Source organism: Puma concolor, chromosome B3 (genome assembly GCF_028749965.1).
Source record: "Puma concolor isolate L17-30 chromosome B3, mPumCon1.1.hap2, whole genome shotgun sequence".
In the NCBI taxonomy this organism is placed as follows: Eukaryota; Metazoa; Chordata; class Mammalia; order Carnivora; family Felidae; genus Puma; species Puma concolor.
In genome coordinates, this window is record NC_141672.1 from 143,084,055 (window position 1) to 143,106,694 (window position 22,640).

At 57.4% G+C, this 22,640-nt stretch overlaps 2 protein-coding genes and 1 non-coding gene across 7 annotated transcripts in view; 2 read left to right on the top strand and 1 right to left on the bottom strand.

Moving 5' to 3' along the window:
• The window catches only part of FANCI (FA complementation group I), a 103,902-nt gene extending 103,619 nt beyond the window's left edge, over window positions 1-283 (top strand). For all 5 annotated transcript variants that reach the window (XM_086711559.1, XM_086711558.1, XM_086711557.1 and 2 more), the window contains one exon: window positions 207-283. In XM_086711559.1, the coding sequence (XP_086567685.1) occupies window positions 207-264 (58 nt within the window). In that variant the 3' untranslated portion in view covers window positions 265-283. The remainder of the gene's footprint in view (window positions 1-206) is intronic.
• On the bottom strand, window positions 112-17,376 carry POLG (DNA polymerase gamma, catalytic subunit). The gene is made up of 23 exons (XM_086711562.1): window positions 17,220-17,376; window positions 15,680-16,459; window positions 12,690-12,885; window positions 11,626-11,790; window positions 11,351-11,497; window positions 11,120-11,199; window positions 10,133-10,315; window positions 9,879-10,033; window positions 9,578-9,704; window positions 8,464-8,700; window positions 7,502-7,622; window positions 7,196-7,282; window positions 6,779-6,886; window positions 5,799-5,959; window positions 5,058-5,111; window positions 4,838-4,955; window positions 4,236-4,371; window positions 3,895-4,141; window positions 2,546-2,668; window positions 2,248-2,416; window positions 1,950-2,158; window positions 1,041-1,201; window positions 112-627 (listed from the first exon to the last, which is right to left on the bottom strand). Exons 2-23 carry the CDS (start codon window positions 16,297-16,299, stop codon window positions 569-571), a joined length of 3,663 nt encoding a protein of 1,220 aa, XP_086567688.1. The 5' UTR covers window positions 16,300-16,459; window positions 17,220-17,376; the 3' UTR covers window positions 112-568.
• A 241-nt stretch (window positions 17,377-17,617) lies between these two features.
• TRNAR-UCG (transfer RNA arginine (anticodon UCG)) lies at window positions 17,618-17,690 on the top strand. Its single transcript has one exon. It is a non-coding gene; the product is annotated as a tRNA-Arg (tRNA).
• The last annotated feature ends 4,950 nt before the right edge of the window (window positions 17,691-22,640 follow it).

Sequence of the window (22,640 nt, forward strand, 5' to 3'; positions counted from 1 at the left end):
AGGCAGGAAAGGCATTAGCACGGGCCTGCTCCGCTACTTTAGAGGCCTCCCCCACCCTTCCCACTCCTAGGAGGTTGTTCTGTCTGTGGAGAAAGCACCACCACCACAGGCTTTGGTGAGAAGATAAAGGATTTTTGTTTTTATTTCCACCGCCTCTGAGCAGGCTTATCACATTAAAGCGTGACTTCTCTCCCCTTCTAGGGCACTGCGTCAGAGCACGAGGGACAGGACAAAGAACCCGCCAAGAAGAGAAGGAAAAAATAAATGCCTGAGTTAATGTGAACTTTGGGGCTTCTGCTCTTTTTACCCAGCAAGCAACAGTGCCCCGTTGTCCCACAGCCCGCACCAGTGTTAGCGTCTTGGTTCCGAACCCATTGAACTCAACTGCACCTTCAGGTAGAGGCCGTCGTGCCTGGCAAGTCCTGCTACTGAAGAAGGGCTGGCCCGAGGGAAACCCTTTTGCAAAAAGCACAGCTGAAAGCCTGAGTGTGGGAGCCCGCACTGCCCTGACGAAGCTCCACGGGAGCAAATACAGGGCCTCCGGGCAGAGCTACGGTCCAGGCGGGCTTCATTTCTCCAAGGAGCCTTTGGTGAGTTCAATTATCTGGTAAATATCCAGCGCTTCACCTGAAAGAGAGTGCAAGCTGGTCAGGATGCTTCCTCGAGGAGTGGGAGTGTCTGTTCTGTACTAAAGAAGTTGTTGCTTTAACTTGTTCAAATTATTCAAAGCACAGTTTTTTTTTTTTCTCTTGAGAATGCACTTTGAGCTTATACAATAAATCTTAAAACGCGTTTTTGGTGTGGTTGGAGAGGGAATAATAGTACATAGTGAATATCTTGAGTTCTGGTTTCTTTCTTTGCGTACGTGAACAGCTCTCTAGAAACCTGTTCCTCTGCGATTTGAACAGCATGTTCACCTCGGGCCCGCGGCACACGATTAACTGGAGCAGCCGCCGGCAGCCTTGAGCTTCCCACTGTCCGAGACAGCTTTCGAGTCCACCTTGTGTTCTACGCACAACGAACAAATGTGTGGAGCTCACCCTGGGGAATCCCGTATCTCCTTTCCATCCCAGTTGGGTTGGAAGGGGTTTTACAATCCATGGTCACTTCCTTCCTGAGGCACTGGTCAATATCGACTGTACTGAAAAAGGCGACTGACTGGGGCAGGTCATCCAGGCCCAGCTTATGGGCAAACATGCACCTGAAAAAGACCCCATCTCCTCTCAGGCGTGTCCAACACAGCCCTCCACCCAGCAGCCAGACCCCTCCCGCTGACACCAAAATGAAATCAGGGACCCAAACACATCTTTTTCTCCTCCCACGGTTCGGTCTGCTTTATTGACGTACAAAATTTGACTTACTGAACCAAACGATATTCAAAACCTATGAGGACCCTTAGCTGTAAGAGGGCAGTGGAGACCGTGTTAATGTGTAGGATACTTCTTATTTGCCCATTAGGACAGATCTGGGTCCCAAACTGATTCTGAGTGGCAGACTAACACGGAGCTATAGTTACCATTTAATTAAGCCATGTAAACTCGGAATCTTAATTAAAAATACTTTCTAAGTCACATTTAACAACGTTTTCTGTTGATAGTCCAAATCACAAACTTGTGGCACTTAACGAACGGAGAAAAGCTATCTGGCGTTTGATCTGCAAAACCAAGGTGTGTGCCTAGGGGAGGACAAGATGGCAGCCACTCTTCAGAACACCTCCCAGACCTCTCTCACTACCTGATCTGGTCTGGGTACATACATTCTTTTCAAACCCAAGAAATCTTTCTTAAAAGTTGAGACCGGTCTTTTCAAGACCGTCTTTTTCAACCAGACATAAAACCTGAAACCAGCACTTCTGGGGCGGTGAAAATGCACAGAGCATGCCCGAGCCTGGTCCACGGCCCCGCACAGGAGCACGTGGCCGGCCAGAGAGGCCCCGGGGCCCCGCGTACCTGGTCAGGAGGTTGGTGATCTGCAGGGCCAGGGCCGCGCGGTAGCGGTCCTCTTCTCGCACCAGGTAGCGGACCTCGTCGTGGATGCTGATGCAGAAGCGCCCATCGATGGCAAATTCTTCAAAAAGCCACTTCATGGCCACGAGCATGAGGTGCAAATAGTCCACAGCAGAGCTCTGCACCACCCAGTTCACACGACTGGTCATAAACTGGGGGGAAGGAGGGCATGGGTCAGAGGGGAAGAGCCCTGCCCTCCCCTGCGACCCCTCTGCTCGGGCTCCAAGGACAGTGAGATTACCTCCCCCTGGACGGCCGAGGGCTCCAGGGCTCGGCTGATACGGCAGCCCAGCACGGGGGTACATGGGGTGTCAGACGTGGCGATGCTCTCCAGCTTGTTGAACATTTCTGACTCTGTGCCCCCCATCCACGCTCGTTCGGCGACCACCTCCCACTTCTTCCAGTGTGACCTGGGGACCAGGGGGGGAAAGGGGAAGCTTTGCCTTTCAGCCTCTCAGAACTGAAAACAAGGCATCGCAGCTCTCCTAGGGCCAGCCCGGACCCCTCCCCGCCATCCTTGGTACACAGAGGGCTCTCACTTTCTTGAAGCTTCTCTCTGGATCTTGCGCAGATCCTGCAGGGAAACCCAGCCATCTTCAGTCCTGTCCACGGGGAGGTCCAACTCCCTCACCAGCCACTCCCCCTCATCCGAAAGCCGGTACCTAGGGGCAGCGTCATCGTTACCGTTCCTGTGGGATCGCCTCCTGTGTGCCAAGCCCGGGGCCAGGAGTGTCCCCAGATCCCCACGGGCTCTGCTTCAGGGAGAAACCAGCCAAGAGCCAGCAAGGGGCTCGCCGGGCAAAGGTGAAGCCCGGACAGGAGCCCGGGCTATTGTGGGCTGTGCCACAGTAGCCCAGTAAGGGACAGATTCCACCACAAAGGCAGATGCCGCAGACGCGGTCAGGAACCACCGAGTGACCGACAGCTGCCATGTTTTAGTTCCGGAGGCAGCAAAGGCCAGCAGCCTGGCCAGAGGGGCAGTAGCAAACGGGAAGCTCCTTGAAGGGAAAAGGGCATCCGGAGAAAACGACCACAGCCGGGCCGGTTGATGACCTCCATTCCTGTCACCCGACTCCTGGCCTCAGCGCGGCCTGTGACAACACTAGGCCTGTCCCCTCATGGCTCCAGAGCCTTGTCACTCACCACCTCAAAGCAGCACCAAGGCTTCCCCTCCCGCGCTCTCGGCCCAGACTCTTGTGTGACGCCTTCAAATTCTCTGACAGCCCGACCTCTGTCATCACTGCTCTTGCGCCCCCCGTGCAAGGCGCACACCCCCCTACTCTGCACGGTACCCCGCCCCCCCGGTCTGCACCTGTACAGTCACCGCCACACCATCACCTGCCTACCCTTCGGTCTCACGAGGTAGCCGGCTACTTGGACACGGTCGCTGCAGAGCGTACCTACGGAAGCTGGCCGTGCACCTCTCCTCCGACACTTGCTTCGGGAACCCTCCTAGGAGCCCACTACAACCCTGAGCACACAAAAGGCGCCGCCAGAGGAAACGAGCTGGGGCCTGGGGAGGCTCCCTCCTGTCGCACAGTCAAGGGAGTCCGGTGTTGCACGGCTCCTTCCTGTCAACTCCTGCTGTCCCACCCAGGGCCTGCCCCGGTTCCCCCTGGGTGTTCTGCATGATCATGGCTGTTGACGTGCTGCCACTCGGTGGCAACGCAACAAAAGGACAGCCTTCGCTCTATGAGGAAGACCGTGTAAGGTTATTAAAGCAGCAAATGGCACAACCTAAGGACAAACCGTCCTGGGGCAAGGTCAGAGGTCTGAACGGAAAGGGGCCAAGAGAAGGCTCAGGTGATGGGAAACGGGAGGAGAGCAGTAAAGGGGAGCAGGGCAGGCCTGAGGCCCCGGGGGTAACAGACGGGGGAGGGACCCTCACCTGCGAAGGCCCTTGGTGACGGCGTACATCTGCTGGGCCTTCTCGGCTGCCTCCTGACGTGTGAGCCGGTGGTTGAACTGCATGAGCAGGCGCTCGGCGAAGGGCTGTCCCGCCCCGTAGATGCGGCCATAGTTGAAGATCTTGGCGTGCTCACGGCTGATGCCCACCGTCGAGGCGGTCTTACTGTGTAGGTCGGTGCCCCTGCTCTTCCTGCCCTGCAGCGTCATCCAGCCGAAGGCCGTGCAGCCTGCGGGGAGGAGCAGAGCGGGTAGAGGCGGGCGTGAGAAGGGCGGCTCGGAGACCTTTTGCCAGCGAACGGCCCAGCCCCGCTTCCGGCTCACCGTGCATGCCCGCGAAGTGGGCGTCTCCAAGCACAGCCGCGATCCACAGCTCCTGCGAGTCCACGTCGGCACCCACGAGGACGTAGCCGGGTGGGGCCTGTACCATGGCCTTCAACTCGCTGCCTACGCGGTCAGGCTGCAGAACAGTGAGGTCAGACCCTCGCCAGCTACCCCGCTCAGACGCCTCCCACCCGCTCCCCGGAGCCAGACTTGAGGGAGGATGCTGGGCCTCTCCCAAGGGGGCAGTTTTAGAAAACGCCACACAACTGCCCCAAACTCCACAGTTCCGGGGAGGGCCAGCTGGCAGCAGTGAGGGCGACAGGTAAAGATGCCCACCCTCCACGCCTGACCTGACCCCGGCCCCACCTAAACAGCACCGCGGCCGTACAGATTACACACACGTCGACATCTGGCTACGAGGCGGTACCCAGATCACGTCTGCTGAAGGAACAGACGAGCTGTGGAGCTAGATTTGAACTTGAGTCCCGCCTGCCCCAGATCTTCAGTTCCTTCTCCTGCTCCTCACCGAAGGCCCTCCACACCCCAGTTTCTAGAGACACGGGAGAGGAAGCGCAACGTCCAGAGGCGCAGAGGGCACGTACCCGGGCGTTGCTGGCAGTGAGCCACGTGGGCTCCACAGCCCGGCGGGTGATGGTGCCGGCGGTCACCACCTGAGGCAAGATGGCCCCGTAGCGGCCTTCCTCATCATAGCGGGGGTGCCTGGCAGGGTGGGGGAGGACACGAGTCTCGGCAGTTTGCCGGGGTCCTCGGGCCCGCCCCCACTCAGTTCTGCGATCCCCACAACCGCCTGGCAGGCCATACCTGGTCACGGCACGGGGCAGAGCCGACCTGGGCAGCCACACCACCATCTGGGAGCTGTGGGAACAGATGGACTGAGGCTTAGGACGCCCATGAGGAGAATCCACCCCCAGGCTCAGCTTTGGAGGCTACTGTGCCCCCTCCTTGCCCAGCCTCCCCCTCTTCACACAGACTGCATTCAGGACGGGCCCAAAAACCTACCATTCAGGAGCATAAGCCACCTGAGACCTGGCCAGGCCACTACGTCAGTCCTGCCACGAGTGCCTCGGCCACGCCTGGGATGGACCTCAGCAGCCAGGGAAGTGCCCTTGTCACAGCAGCATGCTGCTGGAGCCGGCCCCCACCCCCGCCTTGCCGAGCCAGACTTGAGGGTGAGTCCACTGCCATTCTCAGCCTCAGGACCCAGCTCCCAGTCCCAGATGCAGCTCTCAGGCCACCAACCCTCCACGGTCCTCAGCCACACCCAGGGCTCCAGCAGCTACACCATCAAGGCCCTACGGCACCACTCTTTCAACGTAAGCACGGAAACTGAAGCTAGGGAGGCAAGAGACTTGCCTGCGTTCCCACGGAACCAGAACCAGTAGCCGGGCCTTGAGACCACAGCCCGGCTGTCCCTCCAGTGCAGCACAGACAGGGTCAGGGCCCCTGGGTCAGGGGTGCAAGGTCAGGGGGAAGGGGGCCAGGGCTGCCACGGCGTGGCCAGGGATATATACAACATGTCTCTGCCCTCCGACAGTGGCCCACCTGATTCGTTTATGGGCATTCCTCCAGAAAGAAATCATTTTGTTGATTTCCAAGGCACGGGGCCCACTCGCGCCTCCTGGGCCGGCCTGTAGCGTGCCGTCCTCCATCTTGGGCAAGAAGTCCTTGGCAAAGGGACTGCCCACATTGAAGCTGCTGCCATCCTAGAAAGGGCAGAGGAAGCAGGGGCTGGAATCTGGTGGCAGACCCCTGGCCAGAGAGCCCATTGATGCCCTGTGCACCTCAGCTCCGCCCAACACTGAGCCCAGAACCTCGTGCAGAGCCGCCTGGGGCAAATCCCTGATTGCAACACACCCGCTCCCTTCACGACACAGCCATCCCCCCTTGTCGGGGGGGGGGGGGGAGGGGGGGAGGAGGGGTGTGTTCCAAGATCCCCAGATGCCCGAAACCACAGACAACGCTGACCCATACGTGCTTTTTTCCTTATGTATCTACGATAAAACTTAACTACACGCAGGGAGATTAACAATACCTAATAGAACAGAACGGAGCAATGACCTGTAATAAACGTGAAGCGAATGTGGCTTCCCCCTCTCAAGACATCTCACGTACTGCATTCACCCTCCTTGTGCTGACGTGAGATGAAGGGAGGGGAGTGACGCAGGCACTGGGACCAGCGTTAGGCCGCTAGTGACCTTCTGATGACACGTCAGAAGGAAGATCATCTGCTTCTGGACCACAGTTGACCCGGGCAACTAACCATCAGTCAACAGAAGCCATCATGCGACAGATGTGGTGGCGGACACCCAACAGGCCCTATGTCATTCCGTCCCACCACCACGCCCCTCGGAAAACACACTGAGAGACGGTGAGCCGTCCGGGGTCACGCTCTGCCCCATCAGGCGTGTCGTTCCTGCAGAGGGTGGTTCCGGGCCCGAGTCACCCTGGGGGCCCGTGTCACCCTGGGGGCCCGTGGGCCCCGAGCACAGCAAGGGCAGCACAGCCGTGAACCGGACACACACCTTGTGAGGCAGCTTGAAGAACCAGCAGCCGGGAACATCCACGTCATTGTAAGGTCCGTTGCCATGGTGATAGGCAGGCTGGCTGGCTCTGGGGCCACCAGCAGCAGTCTGTGGGGGCCACACACCTAGATGAGGCCCTGCTCCAGCACCTGCATTCAGCGAGGGCCACGGGGTAGGGCGTGGGAAAAGGGCCTGAAGCGGCAAACAGGAAGCTGGGAGATGGCAGGACGGCCCCAAGGATCAGGCTTCCTCCTAGGCCTCCGACAAACGCCGGGCAACCCAAGGGCAAGGCAGCTTCTCCCCAACCCCCCGGAGATCTCGGGAACTCTCTGGCAGGGAAGAGCGACTTGGGCACAAGAGCAGGGCCTGGCCACCCAGCACCCACCCAGAGAAGCCCAGAGCAGAAGCCCCGCTCACCGGAGCCGGGGGCTGATCGGGGACTGCTGCTCCACAGCGCTCCTCCCTGGCCTCCGCCTCCGCCTCCAGGCAGCCCAGCTCTTCCACCTGGATGGGCCCAGGTGCCCAGAAGTGAAGCAGGGGGCCAGGCTGGCCCAGCTCCACCGGCCCCTCCCCAAGACACTCACACAGCCCAAGCCAGCCTGGGGTGAGTGACCCAGTGCCCCCAGTGTCGTCCCCCCCCCCACCCCGCACCACCCCCAACAAGGCTGTGGGTCCTTGGGAGGGAGCAGAGACTCCAGAGCCCAGGTTCGGGGCCGCCCTCACCGTCTGCCACACGGCGCTGTCGTCGGCGAGCAGGAACTCCTCCGCCAGGCCTGCCTCCTGGGGCTCCGGCTGCTGCTTCCCCTGTTCAAGACAGTGCTTCCTGTACAGGGACTCGATGGCTCTGGGCAGAGAACAGCAGCAGCAGCCTCTGATTACTGGGGCCCGCTCGGGGCCGGGCAGCTCGCTGGGGGCCTTCCACAACTCCCTGTCAGTCCTCAGAACCAGCTCTGAGGCAGAGCCGGACGGCGCTTTCCCTGGTTCTTCGGGAGTGGCAAATCACAAGGGACACGGCCCACCGGTGGCAGGCTAGGGTGCCAGGGCTGGTCTGACCCAAATCTAAGCTCCTCCCGAGCACACGGCCACCGCCTCCCCTGGAAAAGCTCTGCTCCCCTGGAGCAGAGGGAGGTCAAGCCCGGCCGCCCCTGCTGGACCCCAGCCCCTTTTGTCCCAAAGACCCCGCGGATGACTCAGGCTGTCCTACAGAGCCAGGACTCTCAACCCGGGCCACGTCAAGTGCCATGGCTTGTCCCCAACACCTGTCAAAAGCTCAGGGTTTAGGGCCTTAGACAAGTCGGCCGGCTCTCCTAGGCCTTTATTCTGCCAACTCTAAAATGGGGATAACCACGGTGTCTCACGTGAGGGGAGCACCGCAACAAAAGGTTTACGAACACAGAACATCGCTTGCGCTCAGTACCTTACACTCAAGCCCGTCTGCCCTGCTGCTTCTGACGGCCCCTGCTCTGATGTTCCTGTGAAGGCAGCTGGGGTCCGGCAAGACCCAAGGGCAGGGCATTAAACCTCCACAGGGCGCCAAGGCCCGGGTGGAAAGGGCAGCCACGGAAAAAACAACCCAGACTCTCAGACCCCAGCTCTTCCCACTAGCCCGAGCTGGGCTTGCGTTGTTCAGCAGGGGGAAAGGGTCCTTAGGCTCCGCCCCTTCCTGCCCTGAGCCTAAGCCTCACCTGTAGGGGCAGGCCACCCCAGCTGATGCCAGGGCAGCTTCCGCCGGTGCCTTAGCCAAGTTGTCCCGCCGCCCGGGCACCAGGTACCCCCAGCCATGCCGCTCCGAGAAGTGCAGAGGAAAGCCATCCCAGGTCATCGCCATGAGTTTGGGAGTGACCCGCATCTGCAGGCTGAGGAGGCTAGGGCCCGGGGTCCATGCAGGGTCATCTAACCGGGGGCAGAGCTTCCGGTACCACCTACGCCCCGCCAGAAGAGAGCAGTGTCACAGTGGTGGGGGGAGGACAGCATGGGACTGCAACCCGGGTTCCTTCTCCCGTGACCTGACCCACCCATCCTCTAAAGCCCCCTGGGCTTTCTGATGACTTCAGTCTATAGTCACCGGATGAGCCAGGGCCCCATGAAGTCCCCTAGAATAATTCAAATATCTGAAGAGAAAGATCCTACGTCAGGCCCACAAGCATGGCCCAGGACTGGGCTCCCTCCCAAGCTCCATTTCGTACAGGGTGACAGGCCAGAGGAGACAGCACATCTGTCCCCACCGCTGCTCTAGAGACCCGCCAGGGCCTCCCAAGCTCCGCCTCTCACACACAGTTCACGACGGCCAGCACAAGGCGGTGAGGCACCCCGCCCGAGACGACACACCCCGGGTCACGCAGGTGCCGAGTCAGCACCCCGCTGTTCGCCCTGGCCGCCCATTTTCTCATCTCTGCCAGTCGATGAGGCACAGATAAAAAAATCACCTCCTCAAGGAAGCCTTGATTTCCCCAGAGAGAATTAGGTACTGCCTCAATCCTGCTCACTCCTCCTCCTCATCGTGGTTACAAAGACCGGCTGCACTGGCCAGTCGTCACACCTGGCTCCTCCTAGAAGGAGCTCCTGGAAAGGAGCCGTGTTCCTATCTGTGCAGTGGCTGCCGTGGGCCCGGCACACGGCAGGTGTTCAGTGTACTGGTACTGAGTGAGACCAGGGAGCCGGGGGTCAGAGGGAGCAGACGCCAGGAGGACTGGAAGACAGCAGAACGGATGGCAGCCAGGCAGGAAGGGCCCACACGCACACCACCTCTGTGCTGGGGCCCGGAACACGGGAGACCCGACGGGAGGGGACAGGACTCACCCAGGGTGTCCAGGAAGGTGCTGGGGGCGCTTGGGCAGGATCTCTGCGGTCCCCTTCAGATGCTCCAAGCAGGCGCGGGCCGTGACATCTCGCTGAGCCTCCTCCTCCTCACTGGGGGGGCCGGGGTCTGCACGGGGTGGGCAGGACGATCAGGCCCGGGGGGGGGGAAGAGGCTCTCAAGAAGACCTGCCCGGCCGACTCCTCCCCGGAAGGCTGAAGCTGCCCCTTCCGATGGCCCCCTGGGGCCCAGGACCTCCCCAGGGACCACCTCTGCCCCCACCTCCCACCGGTGCTTCCCCACCTTCCTGGTCCTTGGGATCCCCAGGGGCCCCAGCCCCCTCGGTGGGCAACTGGCTGGCTGCAACTGGCTCCTTCCTCTTCACCTGCTTCACCTTCTTCTGTTTAAACTCCTGCAGGCCCCACTCCAGGTCCCAGAGCCAAGGGTCTTCTTTGTACCTGCAGAGCCAGGCCACCAGGGCAGGGGACGGCCAAGCTGAGGCAGGCCTCCGGCCGGCCCACGCACCCCTAGATCCTGCCCTCCCAAGGCCTGGCTACCTCTCTCCTGAGAGCAGCTGGCAGGCGTCGTCGGCCAGGTCCATCAGTGACTTCTTCATCTCCCGCTGGAGCTCCTCGTAGGTGCTCTGTGCCTCGGCCAGGTACCGCTCCCAGTTCTGGTTGACAGGCAGGTAGGAGACACCCATCTCCAGCATGCCGGCCAGGGTCACTGGGTGGGGACACCTGGGGGGCAAACGCCAGGGTGGTCATCAATGACCACAACAAAGCGGGCTTGGGCCCCGATACCTGAGCCAGTCCGGAAAGCCGCAGCCCAGCCACCCACGTGGCACAGCTCTTAAGCGAGACCAGGCTCTCGACTCCAGCTTGACTACGTCATAGCCGTGAGACAGTGGGCAAGTCGCTTCACCTCTCTGAGCCTCAGTTCCTAGATCCATTAGCTGGATAGATATAGGGGTAACCCCATCCTCGGGGGTAACACGGGAATTACAGATCCAAACGTGAAAATGGCTGCCACCCCCTGAATAACAGCTAAGTGCCAGGCGCCGTGCTCACAACTGGGGTGGTCCGGTACTGTCTGTGTGTGCTTCACAGACGGACACACTGAGGCTCAGAGAAACCTAGTGACTTGCCCAAGGGCAAACGAGTTAGGACAGTCAAGATTTGAGCCAGGCTAGGTGACACTTGTGACTGGCCACGCCGTAAGAGTGACTCACTGGCAAACATGACCATGATGAATGTGAAGGATTCAGATGGCCGGCTCAGGATCTGGGTACGGAGAGGGCGCTGAATGACCCAGGACCAGGCACGTGAAACTCGGGCACAGCCCTCGGCCCTCCCCTCCAGGCCTCTGTAGAAACCCAGAGCCCAGGACCCAGGTGGCCACCGATACATTGAGTAGCTCCATTGTCGCAACCCGGAAAGGCCAAGGTCCACAGCCTGAGAAAGACCCAGCACCACCTGAAGACAGAGGACCCAGGTACCGGGAACCTGCTGACCCCCAGGGTTCTCACCGGGGCTCCCCCTCACCTCTCCAAGAAGAGTGGTAGCTGCTGCTGGAAAACCTCATAGGTGGCCCACACGTCCTGGGCACAGTACTGCATCAGGTCCTGGCACAGGCGACAGGAAGGCGCTGGGTGGGCAGCCATCCCACTACCATCGCCAGGTCTCAGGGTCAGGTCTGGCAGCTATACTCCCCGGGGTCGGGTCGGCTAGGGTCTGCCACACCCACCTCCCCAGAGCCCCGCTCCAGCGCCGTACCTGGAAGTTCTCACGGATGTCCTTCATGCTACCCTTGACAAACAGCTCTCGAGGCTCCTTCTCTAAGGGAGGCCCCCCCACGTAGAGGCTGTGCACGTCTGCCAGGTTATTGACACTGCTGATGTCCAGCCAGTCCCAGGCTGAGATCTAGGGTTGGGGGCCCGGAGCAAGGGATACAGCACATCAGTCTGGCCTCGGGACAGACAAGCAGGCAGGCAGGCTGCTGAGACGGTCCCCCAAGCGCCCCGCTCTGGCCTCCGGCAGCGAGCTCTCACCACTGGGCCGCTGGCTTTGTTTTGGGACTTCTGGCCTCGCTGCGTGGGGTGCCGGGCCTTGCGCTTGCCCTGTTTGGCTGCCATCCACAAACTGCGCTGGAAGCCGCTGAGCCCCGAGATGGCCATGTGCATGCTCATGGTGTCCAGAAAGCGCATGCGGGAACCCTGAGGAGGAGAGGGGCTGCGGCTGGGGCCACTCCAGCCCTGCTTCGGTGCCGTCAACCCACCAGCCCCACCTCGGCCTCCTCCGGTCACACGGCCTTCCGACGCTGAAGACCAGCTCACGCGTGCTGGTGCTTCTCCCTCCGACCGTGATGGGCCTGCCCTCCCAAATCCGAGCCACCCCTGCAGGTGCGGGCCTGGCTCAGTCCCAACACTCAAGTCCTCCCCGGCCTCCAGCAACAGCTCTGAGGGCCGCCTTGGGAACAGAGTGTCCAAAACGAGGCCTTCCGAGCTCCCAGGCTCAGTCCCTGGCCCAGCCCTGCTACTCACAAGGCTGTGTGAGCCTCGGCTATAAGCCAAGGCTGCTCTCGCCTGCCCTTTCTCCTGGGGTGGTTGTGAGGAGGCGATGAAAGGACACCTGTCATAAAATTCAGGATGCCACAAGCACCCACCGGGCGCGGTTCTGAGTGTCTGACGTGCGCACTGTTCAAACCTCCCCAGGGATACTACAAGGCAGCTTCTGCTAGCTTCCTTTTTTGACAGATAATGAAACCGAGGCTCTAAGGAGCCTCTATCTAATCTCTCTTTTCACAGATAAGGAAACTGAGGATGTTAAGGCGCTCACACTGCTGGTCCCTGGCTGAGGCAGGATGTGAGCCCAGGCTGTGTGGCCAAAGACCCACACGAAGCTCTAAAACGCCACACAGAGACAAGACATGTTAGTACTCTGTGACGACTCAGGTCCTGTACCAGGCGAGTCCTGGGCACAAGGACCAGGGGCAAGGCTGGTCAACAGGAGGCCCTGAGCTGCTACAAGAAGAGCAACGTCTTCCCTAGCCACTGAGATCAGAGGTCTGGGGCCACCCCACACCAGAACCTCCAGCTGGCCCCAGGACCCTTACCTGGATCAGGTACTGCTCCCTGATATGGGCGCGATCAAAGCAAACGTTGTGCCCCACCACCAACTGCTCCTGCCAGTCCCGCTGGGTGGGGCCGCCGGCGCCGGCAGGGACCTCCAGAGGAATGAGGTCAGCCGGCGACAGCTGGCTGGTCCAAGAGTAACGCTCTTCCACCAGCCGCCGGCTGCACCAGGAATACCTGAGGGAGGCGAGAGGCAGACGGGTTCGGCACAGAGGCATTCAACTCCCGCCCCACAACACCCACCGCGCACCTACCGCCACACGCCAGGTCCTGCACTAGCAGCTGGGACACCAGGAAGACCAAGGGGTGCTCCTGACCCTCACAGAGCTGGAGGTCAGGTGGGTGTGTGGGAGGGAGGTTATAAAACCTTTACTTTTCACTTCCACGGATAAAAACGGAACTAAGTGCCACAGTACTGGGTGTCCAACACAGGCATCCAGCCCGGGCCATCAAGGCGCTTGCTAGGTCCAGTGTTCACAAAGTCTGTGCTGTTTATGAACGCTGTCAACCCCTCAGGTCTCTAAGCACAAGACAGCAGGTGTTCAAAATGCTAGCGAAGGAGAGAGACAATTACAACAGAATCCAAAGTGGAAAAATGTTTTTTTAGTTGAAAGTGGCAAAAAAAGAAAACAAACAAAAAACTAAAAGCAAATGCTGCACATGTACAGGATGAATCACCCAATGGCTGGACAGATTCTGAAGGACAGACCGAATCCCACATCTTGTGGGCGGTGCTGTGCAATGGAGGGACCGTGTGCTCGTGGGGGGGGGGGGTGGGTGGGGCCGGGAGGGACTGAGGACCCCAATTCGGGACGGGGGGGGGGGGGGCAAAGGGGGTGGGGGAAGGCTGGAGTGCGCTCAAGATCCGCGGGGCTAAGCGTGCGGAAATGGCCACTGAAGAAAAAGCCTGCTGTGAACGACAGATCATGCCAACGGATCAGAGCCAGTCAGCGTCAAAGTGGTGACCAGGCCGCGTGTGGCCAGCACAGGTGCAAAGGAGCTTCCTACAACCCTCTGCAGGGGTTGGGGCGGGGGCCAGGGGCCATCTGCCTCAACAGTTTCAACAAACATGAAACTGTTTCTTAAGAGGAGGGGGCTACTGGCAGAAAGATTCCTAGTTTTCAAACTGCTGAAATCTAACTCACACTCCAACTGCTGCTGATACGCTGGGGCGCAGGCTGAAACCTCCTCCCTGCTTTCAAAGCCCTTGAAAACACCCCTGAAGAAAAGGCTAGAAGATGTCAAATATTCGAGGCTATGGTGAGGACAGGAACTCTAGTAGCAATAAAAAGTCATGCTGGTGGCAAGATCCGGGTCTGCGGCTGTGCACGAGAGCGGTCTTACTATAAATTTATGATAAAAAAAGAAAGAAAGAAAGAAAGAAAGAAAGAAAGAAAGAAAAAGAAAGCCAAAATGCAAACACCTTTGGAAAATTTAAGATGAGTCAGATCAATGCCATTAATACTCTACACTTCTCCTATGAATCTCAGATAAATGCTGACACCCGTGTGATGCCCCTCTCGGCTGATGACCACGGTCCTTACCGGCGGCCCTGGGAAGCTGCCCTATGGGATGTCTAAGCCCCCCACCGATCCCACCCCCCCCCAAAGTTTCCGGCTGTTCTGGAACTTGGTGTTACACAGCTATGGGGCGGGGACATGCCCAAGTGTGAAGTGGACTGCTATGAGGGCCCCCACCTGGTAACCCTGCTCCCCACCATAGCCAGGCTCCCAGGAGGCAGGTCCCCAGATGCGCCCAGGCCTCAGCAGTGCCCCGGCACCTCTGGCGGCAACGGGATGAAGATGAGAGGTGGGCGGGAAGGGCAGGGAGAGGAAGGAGGAGGAAGAGAAAAGGGGACTTCAGGTAAAATGGCCAAAAAGGACCAAGAGATCAAAAGACAAGTCTTTCTTGCCACTGGTTTCCTAATTCTCCTTCTGCCACCATGGCCTGCTTTACCTTCTGAAACGAAGGGCGCATTCCCTCTATCTTGACCGAGTTACATATAAGCACTGAGAGGCTCATCTTCACTGGAACTAAATCAATGCGGAATCTAGTTTCGCTCTTTGCAGCCATTAATGCCTACCTTATCTATTTAGCCATGTTTTCACCATTTTCAACTGCATATTTAACATTTCGCAGCTTTCTTTACAAAGATGTAGCTTCCAATAGGAATAAAGAAACTGCTAACTTTTTTGCTGGCCATGCCTGAAAGCTTTAAGGTTGTAAATAGTATTTTAATCCTGGAATGAAGAATAAAAAAGGGGAGAAACAGGACTGCCATCATTGTTTGAAAAAGAAACGTGGGTAGCACTTAGAAAGTTATTTCAAAAGAAGAGAGATTTGGATATACCTTTTGGGGACCAAAATGCCTGCTTGGGAGGCTGGGGGAAGGAAGCAATGTTTCTCAACTGGGGATGGTGGGGGGCGGGGGGTTGCTGCCTCGGGGTGGAGTACATTTGTGACTTGCCAGGATACTCGCTCTGGTATTTAAGAGAGCGGCTGGGGACGCCAAATGTCTTATACCTCCTGGGACAGTCCCACAAAAGGGAGAGTTCTCCTGCCCACAATAACCAATAGCGTCCGCAGCCAGAAATGCTGTTTAGATATTTTGGACTAACTTCTCAGGAAGCTATGAGGGGACGGGGGGGGGGAAAGGCACCAAATCATGGTAACCACAAGTGCTCTCCCCGTCAGTCCCAAGTACAACGGTCTACTGACATTCTCCACATGGCCCCTATCACCACCTGACATCTGCCTGGGAGTCTGTTTCCTGCCTGTATCTTCCCTCCAAAATGGAAGCTCTGTGAAAGCTAGGGTCAAGCCTCTTTGAGTTCACCAAGGAATCCGCAGTCCCTAGAAGAGCACCCGCCTGGCACACAGTGGGAGTTCAATAAACGTTCACTGAGCCAAACTATTAAGCTGGGCCCCCCACGTGAGCTGAAGTCCCCACCCGAGCCCAGCCCCTACTTACCAGGCCGAGGGGGATATGGCCACCGCCAGCGTGGGGCAGGTTCCCTCTGCCAAGCAGACCTCCACGTCGAACACCAGGGCCCGCTCCTCGGGGATGGCCACGGGTACGGCCTCCCCCGCGGGGCCGTACCGGGTCCAGCCCTCCGCCCAGGCCCAGCTCGGGGGCCGGGGGGGCAGCCGGGCCCGCAATAACGAGTTGGCCGCCTCCAGGTAGGGCAGGCTCTGCTTCTGGGCCAGGAGGCGGAAGTGCTGGTCCAGGCTGCCCCCGTAGAGGGGCGGCAGGCGCAGCTCCACGTCCGGCAAGGGCGTGGCCGGCTGCCCCCAGAGCCCGTGCCTCTGCAGGTGCTCGACGCTGCGGCGCACCGCGGCCTCGCCGGGCTTCTCCGCGCCGCGCCCGAAGATTTGCTCGTGAAGCCCTCTCGAGAGCATCTGGATGTGCAACGGGTTGTGCCGCTGCTGCCCGCCCTCCGAGGATGGCACTTGCTGCGGCCGCGGCGGCGGCGGCCCGTCGCTGGGGACGGGGGCGGGGCCGGAGCCGGAGACCCAGCGCCCGGGAGCTGGAACTGGCCCTGGCCCGACGGTGGTGGCGCCGGCCACCTTCTTCCAGAGCAGGCGGCTCATGGTTGGTGCAGGGAGCCCCCCGCTGGGAGTCAGGACACCGGGCTTTGGGCTCCAGCTTGGCTGCTTTTACTGGTCGAAAGACGTGGAGAGAGACACGTCCTGTCTCTGCGTTCCAGTCAGTGAAATGGGTCTGACCATGCCTGCCTTCCACCCACAAATCCTGAAGGAGACAGACGACACAAAGTGTTATTTTGGACCCAAGGCATTTCGTGTTAGGTGACGAGCCGTCGCTCCCTGGGCACTTCCTGCGTCCGGGGCAGCGTGCCAAGAGCTTTTAGGGACAGTTTCTCAGTGAAGCCCCAGACAACCACGGGAATCATCAATACCCCTCCTGAGGAAACTGAGCTTCCAGCGGGTTCATCAGTGAACTTGGGGGAGGTGAAGGCAGTGGCTACGAGTGACGGTCCTGGAGGAGGACGCGGCGGGTTTGAATCCCGGCTCTGGCCGTTAGGAGATGCGTGACCTTGGGCAAGCTCCCTAAGGCCCCAGTCTCCTACTCTGTAAAATGGGGTTACGGATTCTACCTGTCACACGGGACCGCTGTTTGGGTGACACAGGGCGAACAAGTCGCGAGGCGCGGCCGTCGGCAAACGGTGGCTGCCATTACCGCGACTGCCGCGGCCCGAGGGCCTAGCGCTGCCAGGTGCCAGGCCCCGGATTCGAACCCGCAGGGCGGGCAGCCGTCCCCCGGAGCTCCCACCCACGCCCGGGCCGTGGCCCAGCCGGCCGAGGGCGCCCCGCAGGGGGTGGCGGCCCCCGAGCGCCCGGCCGGCCGGCCGTGCCCGTGCCCGGCGGCGGCGCCGCGGTGCGCCCTGGGACGAGCCTCCGCCCAGCTCGGGGCCTCGCTCCCTGCCTGGAGAGGGAGGGGCTGCGCCGCCGCTCAGCGACCCGGCCTCCCCCGGGCCGAACCCGCCGGAAACCTCTGTCCGTCCGGTGCTTCCCGGGCCGCGGCTCCCGACCCCAGGCCGACCGAGCGGCGCCTCCCTCCGCGCGGCCTACGCAGCCTCGGGGTGGCGTGTGGCCTCCATCCGACCGGTCCGCCTCGCTGGCAGCCGCAACTTCCCGTCTGCGCCCCGCTCCGTCCCGCGGGTACCCAAGAGGCAGGCGGGAGACTCCCGGCGCGACCAATAGGAGGGCCGCAAGTGGACCGGTCCGCCCGCAGGGGGGAGACGGAGACTTCCGGGTGGGCTCTCCCTGCGGAACTCTGGGAGCCAAAGTCCAACCTCCCCTGCCCAAGAAACAAATGGGCTGGTCCCAGGCAAGCTGGAGGGCGGTAGTATTACTTTTTAGATTGTCCAAAGAGCACCAGGCGTCGGGCGGCCGCGTGGCCTAATGGATAAGGCGTCTGACTTCGGATCAGAAGATTGCAGGTTCGAGTCCTGCCGCGGTCGCAGCGGGTATGCTAACAATTTTTGGTTAATTCTTCGTCTCCTTAGGAAGGTAGCATCGGGACAACCTGAAATGTCGCCTGTTTCCACCACACACTGAAAACTGGGAACGCCCCGACCCTCGGAAGTAACTGCTCCCTCCCACCCGTCCCTGTGACGTTGCTCGCCTACGCCTCCCAGGAGGGGGGACACCTTTCTAAAATGCACCACCCGCGGGTACCCTCACGCAGGTGTAGGAGAGGGGAGAGCGCGGGGCATCCTTTGCGGAAATCCCAGTTTACAGTCGATTGATTCGCCGGAATGACAGGGCTTCTCAACTGAAAGGAAGGTGCTTCCGTCCCCAGCCCCGCGCTTTCCGTCTTCATCCTGGGCCATCCTGATGGGTAAAAGTGCTCCCTTATCGTGGAACCCGAATCTGCCCATCGGTCACAAGCCCCCGGCCAAGTGCCTGCGGCTCCCTCCGGGCTGGGGAGCCTTCCAGCCTTTGCGGTCTCTGGCCGCCGTGTCCACCTCCTCTTGCTCCTGGGGCCGCGACAGCTCTGCTTTCGATGCTCCTTCGTCCGTGGTGGAGACTGTAAAGTACCTGGCGGAATAAGACCCACGTGAATAACAAGAGCCTGAGCCCCAGCTGCGCGGATTTGAGATCGAGAGAGATACGAGGTCAACCTGAGCTCACAGAGCTGATTAGGGACAAAATTCAGGCCTCGCTGAAAGTCGGTCTCCACCTTACAGCCGGTGCACGTGCCAGGACACCATGAACTCATTGGACAAACCGATTGGGTGTTTTTCAGGGGTAGGGTGGGGAGATACCCAAGGAAACACACTCCTGGCCTGGTGGGCCCCCCCACCCCCTGTTGTCCCCAGAGAGGCGGCGAGAAGCCCAAGCCAAGGCTTGGGAAGGCAGCATTGAGCCTTGATTTTTCCACACATTTCCCCTTTTCTTTATGAAATATTTTTCACATACTGTTCTGGGTGCATTTCGTATACACACAAATGTTTGTTCTGTTTTTCTTTTGGCCAAAAAAAAAAAAAAAATCAACTGAAAACCCACTATTTTATATAATCTGTTTGTTGTTGTTGTTGTTTCCACTTAATCTTGTACTGTTAACATTTTTGCAAAATACCAGGAGAGGACCTCTGCTTAAATCAGGGAGTCCCTGAGTGGGGGAAATACTTGGATGATTTCTGCTAGTCTCCTCCTGAAATTAGTTTCTCCTTCCCATGTGAGGTTAGGCGGCCAGCCACAGCAGTAGTAGCAATACCTGGGACTTTGTTCCCAAGAGTTGCAGATTTTTCAAACTATTGTTTACACTCATCTGTACATCAAAATAACAGTGTCCCAAGGCCCCTGCTAGATCCTGTCATTTAAATGAGTTAATAAAGAAGTACATATTATCTACCTACCTACTTATTTATTTATTTATTGTTGAGAAAGAGCAGGCTGGGGAGGGGGGAAGGGGGGGGCAGCGAAAGACAAAGAGAGAGAGGGGGAGAGAGAATCCCAAGCAGGCTCCACGCTCAGTGCAGAGCCTGTCACAGGGCTCAATCCCACCACCCTGGGATCATGACCTGAGCTGAAATCATGAGTTGGATGCTCAACCGACCGAGCCACCCACCCGCCGTTAATTACCTATTGTAATATTTCATTATCTTTGGTTTCCTTTCCAATCCTCTATGTTTTATGCATTTAAAAACATTATTCTGGGGCGCCTGGGTGGCTCAGTCAGTTGAGCGTGTGATTTCGCCTCAGGTCATGATCTCACTGTTAGTGAGTTCAAGCTCCGGATCAGGCTCTCTGTCAGTGCAGAGCCACCTTCGGATCCTTTGTACCCTCTCCTCTCTCTCTCTGCTCCTCCCCCCCCCCACTTTCTCTCTCAAAAATAAACATTTTTTTTTTTTTTTTTGTAAAGAAAGATGGGAATGCAAGCTGGTGCAGCCACTCTGGAAAAAAGTATGGAGGTTCCTCAAAAAATTAAAAATAGAACTACCCTATGACCCAGCAATTGCCCTACTGGGTGTTTATCCAAGGGATACAGGTGTGCTGTCTCAAAGGGACACGTGCACCCCCATGTTTACAGCACCACTATCGACAATAGCCAAAGTATGGAAAGAGCCCAAATGTCCATCTAGGGATGAATGGATAAAGAAGATGTGGTATACACACACACACACACACACACACACACACACACACACACACACACAATGGAGTATTACTCGGCAGTCAAAAAGAATGAAATCTTGCCATTTGCACCTACGTGGTTGGAACTGGAGGGTATTATGCTAAGCGAAATTAGTCAGAGAAAGACAAGTGTCATATGACTTCACTCATATGAGGACTTTAAGAGACAAAACAGATGAACATAAGGGAAGGGAAACAAAAATAATATAAAAACAGGGAGGGGGACAAAAACATAAGAGACTCATAAATATGGAGAACAAACAGAGGGTTACTGGAGGGGGTGTGGGAGGAGGGATGGGCTAATGGGTAAGGGGCACTAAGGAATCTACTCTTGAAATCATTGTTGCACTATATGCTAACGAACTTGGGTGTAAATTTTAAAAAATGAAAAAAAAAGTTTAAAAATAAATAAATAAATAAATAAACAGCATTATTCTAAGAAGATGTCTATGGCACACAAAAAAGCTAAGAACCAGCCCCTGGCCTGAATGTCATTTCCACGGGATGCTATTGTTGGGTCTGTGTCGTATCCACTGGGAGAACAACCCTCCCTTTAGGTTCGGTGCCGGGAAATGTCCATCAAGATGCCCGCCCCTCTCACCAGGCTAGTTCAGGCCAGTCTGGCGCCCTCGTCCCAGAAGTAAAATCTTCGGCAGGGCCAAAATAGTTGACAGTGATTCCTGGTGAGGGAGGGTACAGGGAGGCATGAGCACTTCCTGCTGGGCTGCTCCATTTCCAGGCTTCTGAGCCCAGTTCCTCCTTCCTCTCTCCTTTTCTGGGAGCTCTGTCACATCCTTCTAGAAAAGTCCATCCTGCTGGTAATACCTAAAAAACCAGATACATTTCCCCACAATTTCCTGGATGTCTCTTCCCACATGGCAGAAGACCAAGTTCATTAGAAGCCCCTTCCTAATGAAAACACTGTGTACTTTCTTGCAAAGCATGAGCCTCATTGGAACAAACGCTGATTTTTGAAAAAATCTCCCCTTCCACTGCTGTAAAGTCCCACGAAGACCGACCTTGTGTCTCATTGTATGTCCTATTCCAGGGCCTGGCTGGAGCTTAGTAGTAACAACCAGCACTGACTAGCTGCCGGGTCCTGTTTTTTTTTTTTTATTTTTTTTTTTATTTTTGGGACAGAGAGAGACAGAGCATGAACGGGGGAGGGGCAGAGAGAGAGGGAGACACAGAATCCGAAACAGGCTCCAGGCTCTGAGCTGTCAGCCCAGAGCCCGACGCGGGGCTCGAACTCACGGACCGCGAGATCGTGACCTGGCTGAAGTCGGACGCTTAACCGACTGCGCCACCCAGGCGCCCCTGCTGGGTCCTGTTTTAAAGGCTCATACAGTCAAGTAAATTAATCTTCGCCCTGACCCTAGGATAGAAGTTCTGTTACTTCCCCTTTTACTGTTGAGGAAACTGAGGCAACAAATGCAACAAAGGTAACAAATGTGAGGTTGACTCAAGTATCCAAAAATCGCACAGTGAGTAGGGGGCCTGGATCAGAACCCAAGCACGAGATGTGTCCAAACCCACCAGGCCCTTCTGCAAGCCCACTGAACCCCCAGAGGCAAGACAAGTTTGGAAAGAAAGCCCAACGCTGATCATTGGTTTGCTGCTGACTCACGCCAGAGTGACTGAAATAAGATCCCAGGTCACACTAATATCTGCCCCTCCAATACCTGTCAGAAAGCAGCATGCTTTTCAGGAGACTTCCTCTTTTGTGCTTGACCAACGGGACCCCCCTCCCTTGAAGGGAACTTCAAGGGGACCAGGCTAAGGAAAAGGGGGCAGTGTCTTTTAACTAAATTTTTTTTTTTTTTTTTTTTTTTTGCAGTTTGTTAGTTTCCTCATCTATGAAATGGGGCACTTACAGCCCCAACCCCACGGAGTTGCTGTGAGGGTGAAATTCGTTCTAGGTGCAAAGTGTTGAGAATGATGCCCGCCCCGAGTAATCGCTCAAAAAAATGTAAGATATGATTCTTCTGTGTCAGCGCCTCTGTAAAAGTTGTGCCAGGGCTGAACACCTCCAGGCCACTCGTCCCGGAAGTAACCAGACCTGCCTGACCCGGCTTCCGGAGGCAGAAGGCGCCCATCTCTTCGGAGCTGTCTCTCGCAGAAACACGTGGAAACAGGAAGGCTCGTTTGGGGGCAGCTCGTGCCATGCTGGGTCTCCATCTACCACAGATGGGATCAAACTGGCATATATGAAATCCGGGATGAGAATGATAGGCTGTTTCCACAACAAGCTTCATAGTCCAGGGGGATACGTGGTTACATCAAACCTGTGTCGTTGAAGGGCAGGAAAAAAAAAAGGAATTGATGGAAAAGTAAACCATTGTTCTTGTGGATGAGAAGCTCCCTGACAGGAAGAGACTGTACCCCGTCCATGTTTGTGTCCTAGCATGGAACCTGGGACACAGAAGCAGGCATTTGTCATTCCCTACCGCCAGTGTCCCTCCCTGGCTCCTGGCCAAGGGCTGAGGTGCTCTGAGCCCCCAGAGCCGATCAGGCATTCCTCCAAAAAATGAACAGTATTTCCTCCATATCATCAAACAGCCGTGAATGATGACATCTCCAATTGGCAAGAATCTCTTTTTGCTTCAGTTAGTTTGGGTTGGATATTCTGTCACTTGTGATGGAAAGAGCTCTCACTGATTAAGTGCTCGCTAAGTATTTGCTGAACAAATGATTGAACTTTTTTTTTTTTTAAGTCTTCAGCTAAATTTTGCTGAAGTAAATTTCCCAAGATGAGACGAGGCTATACATAA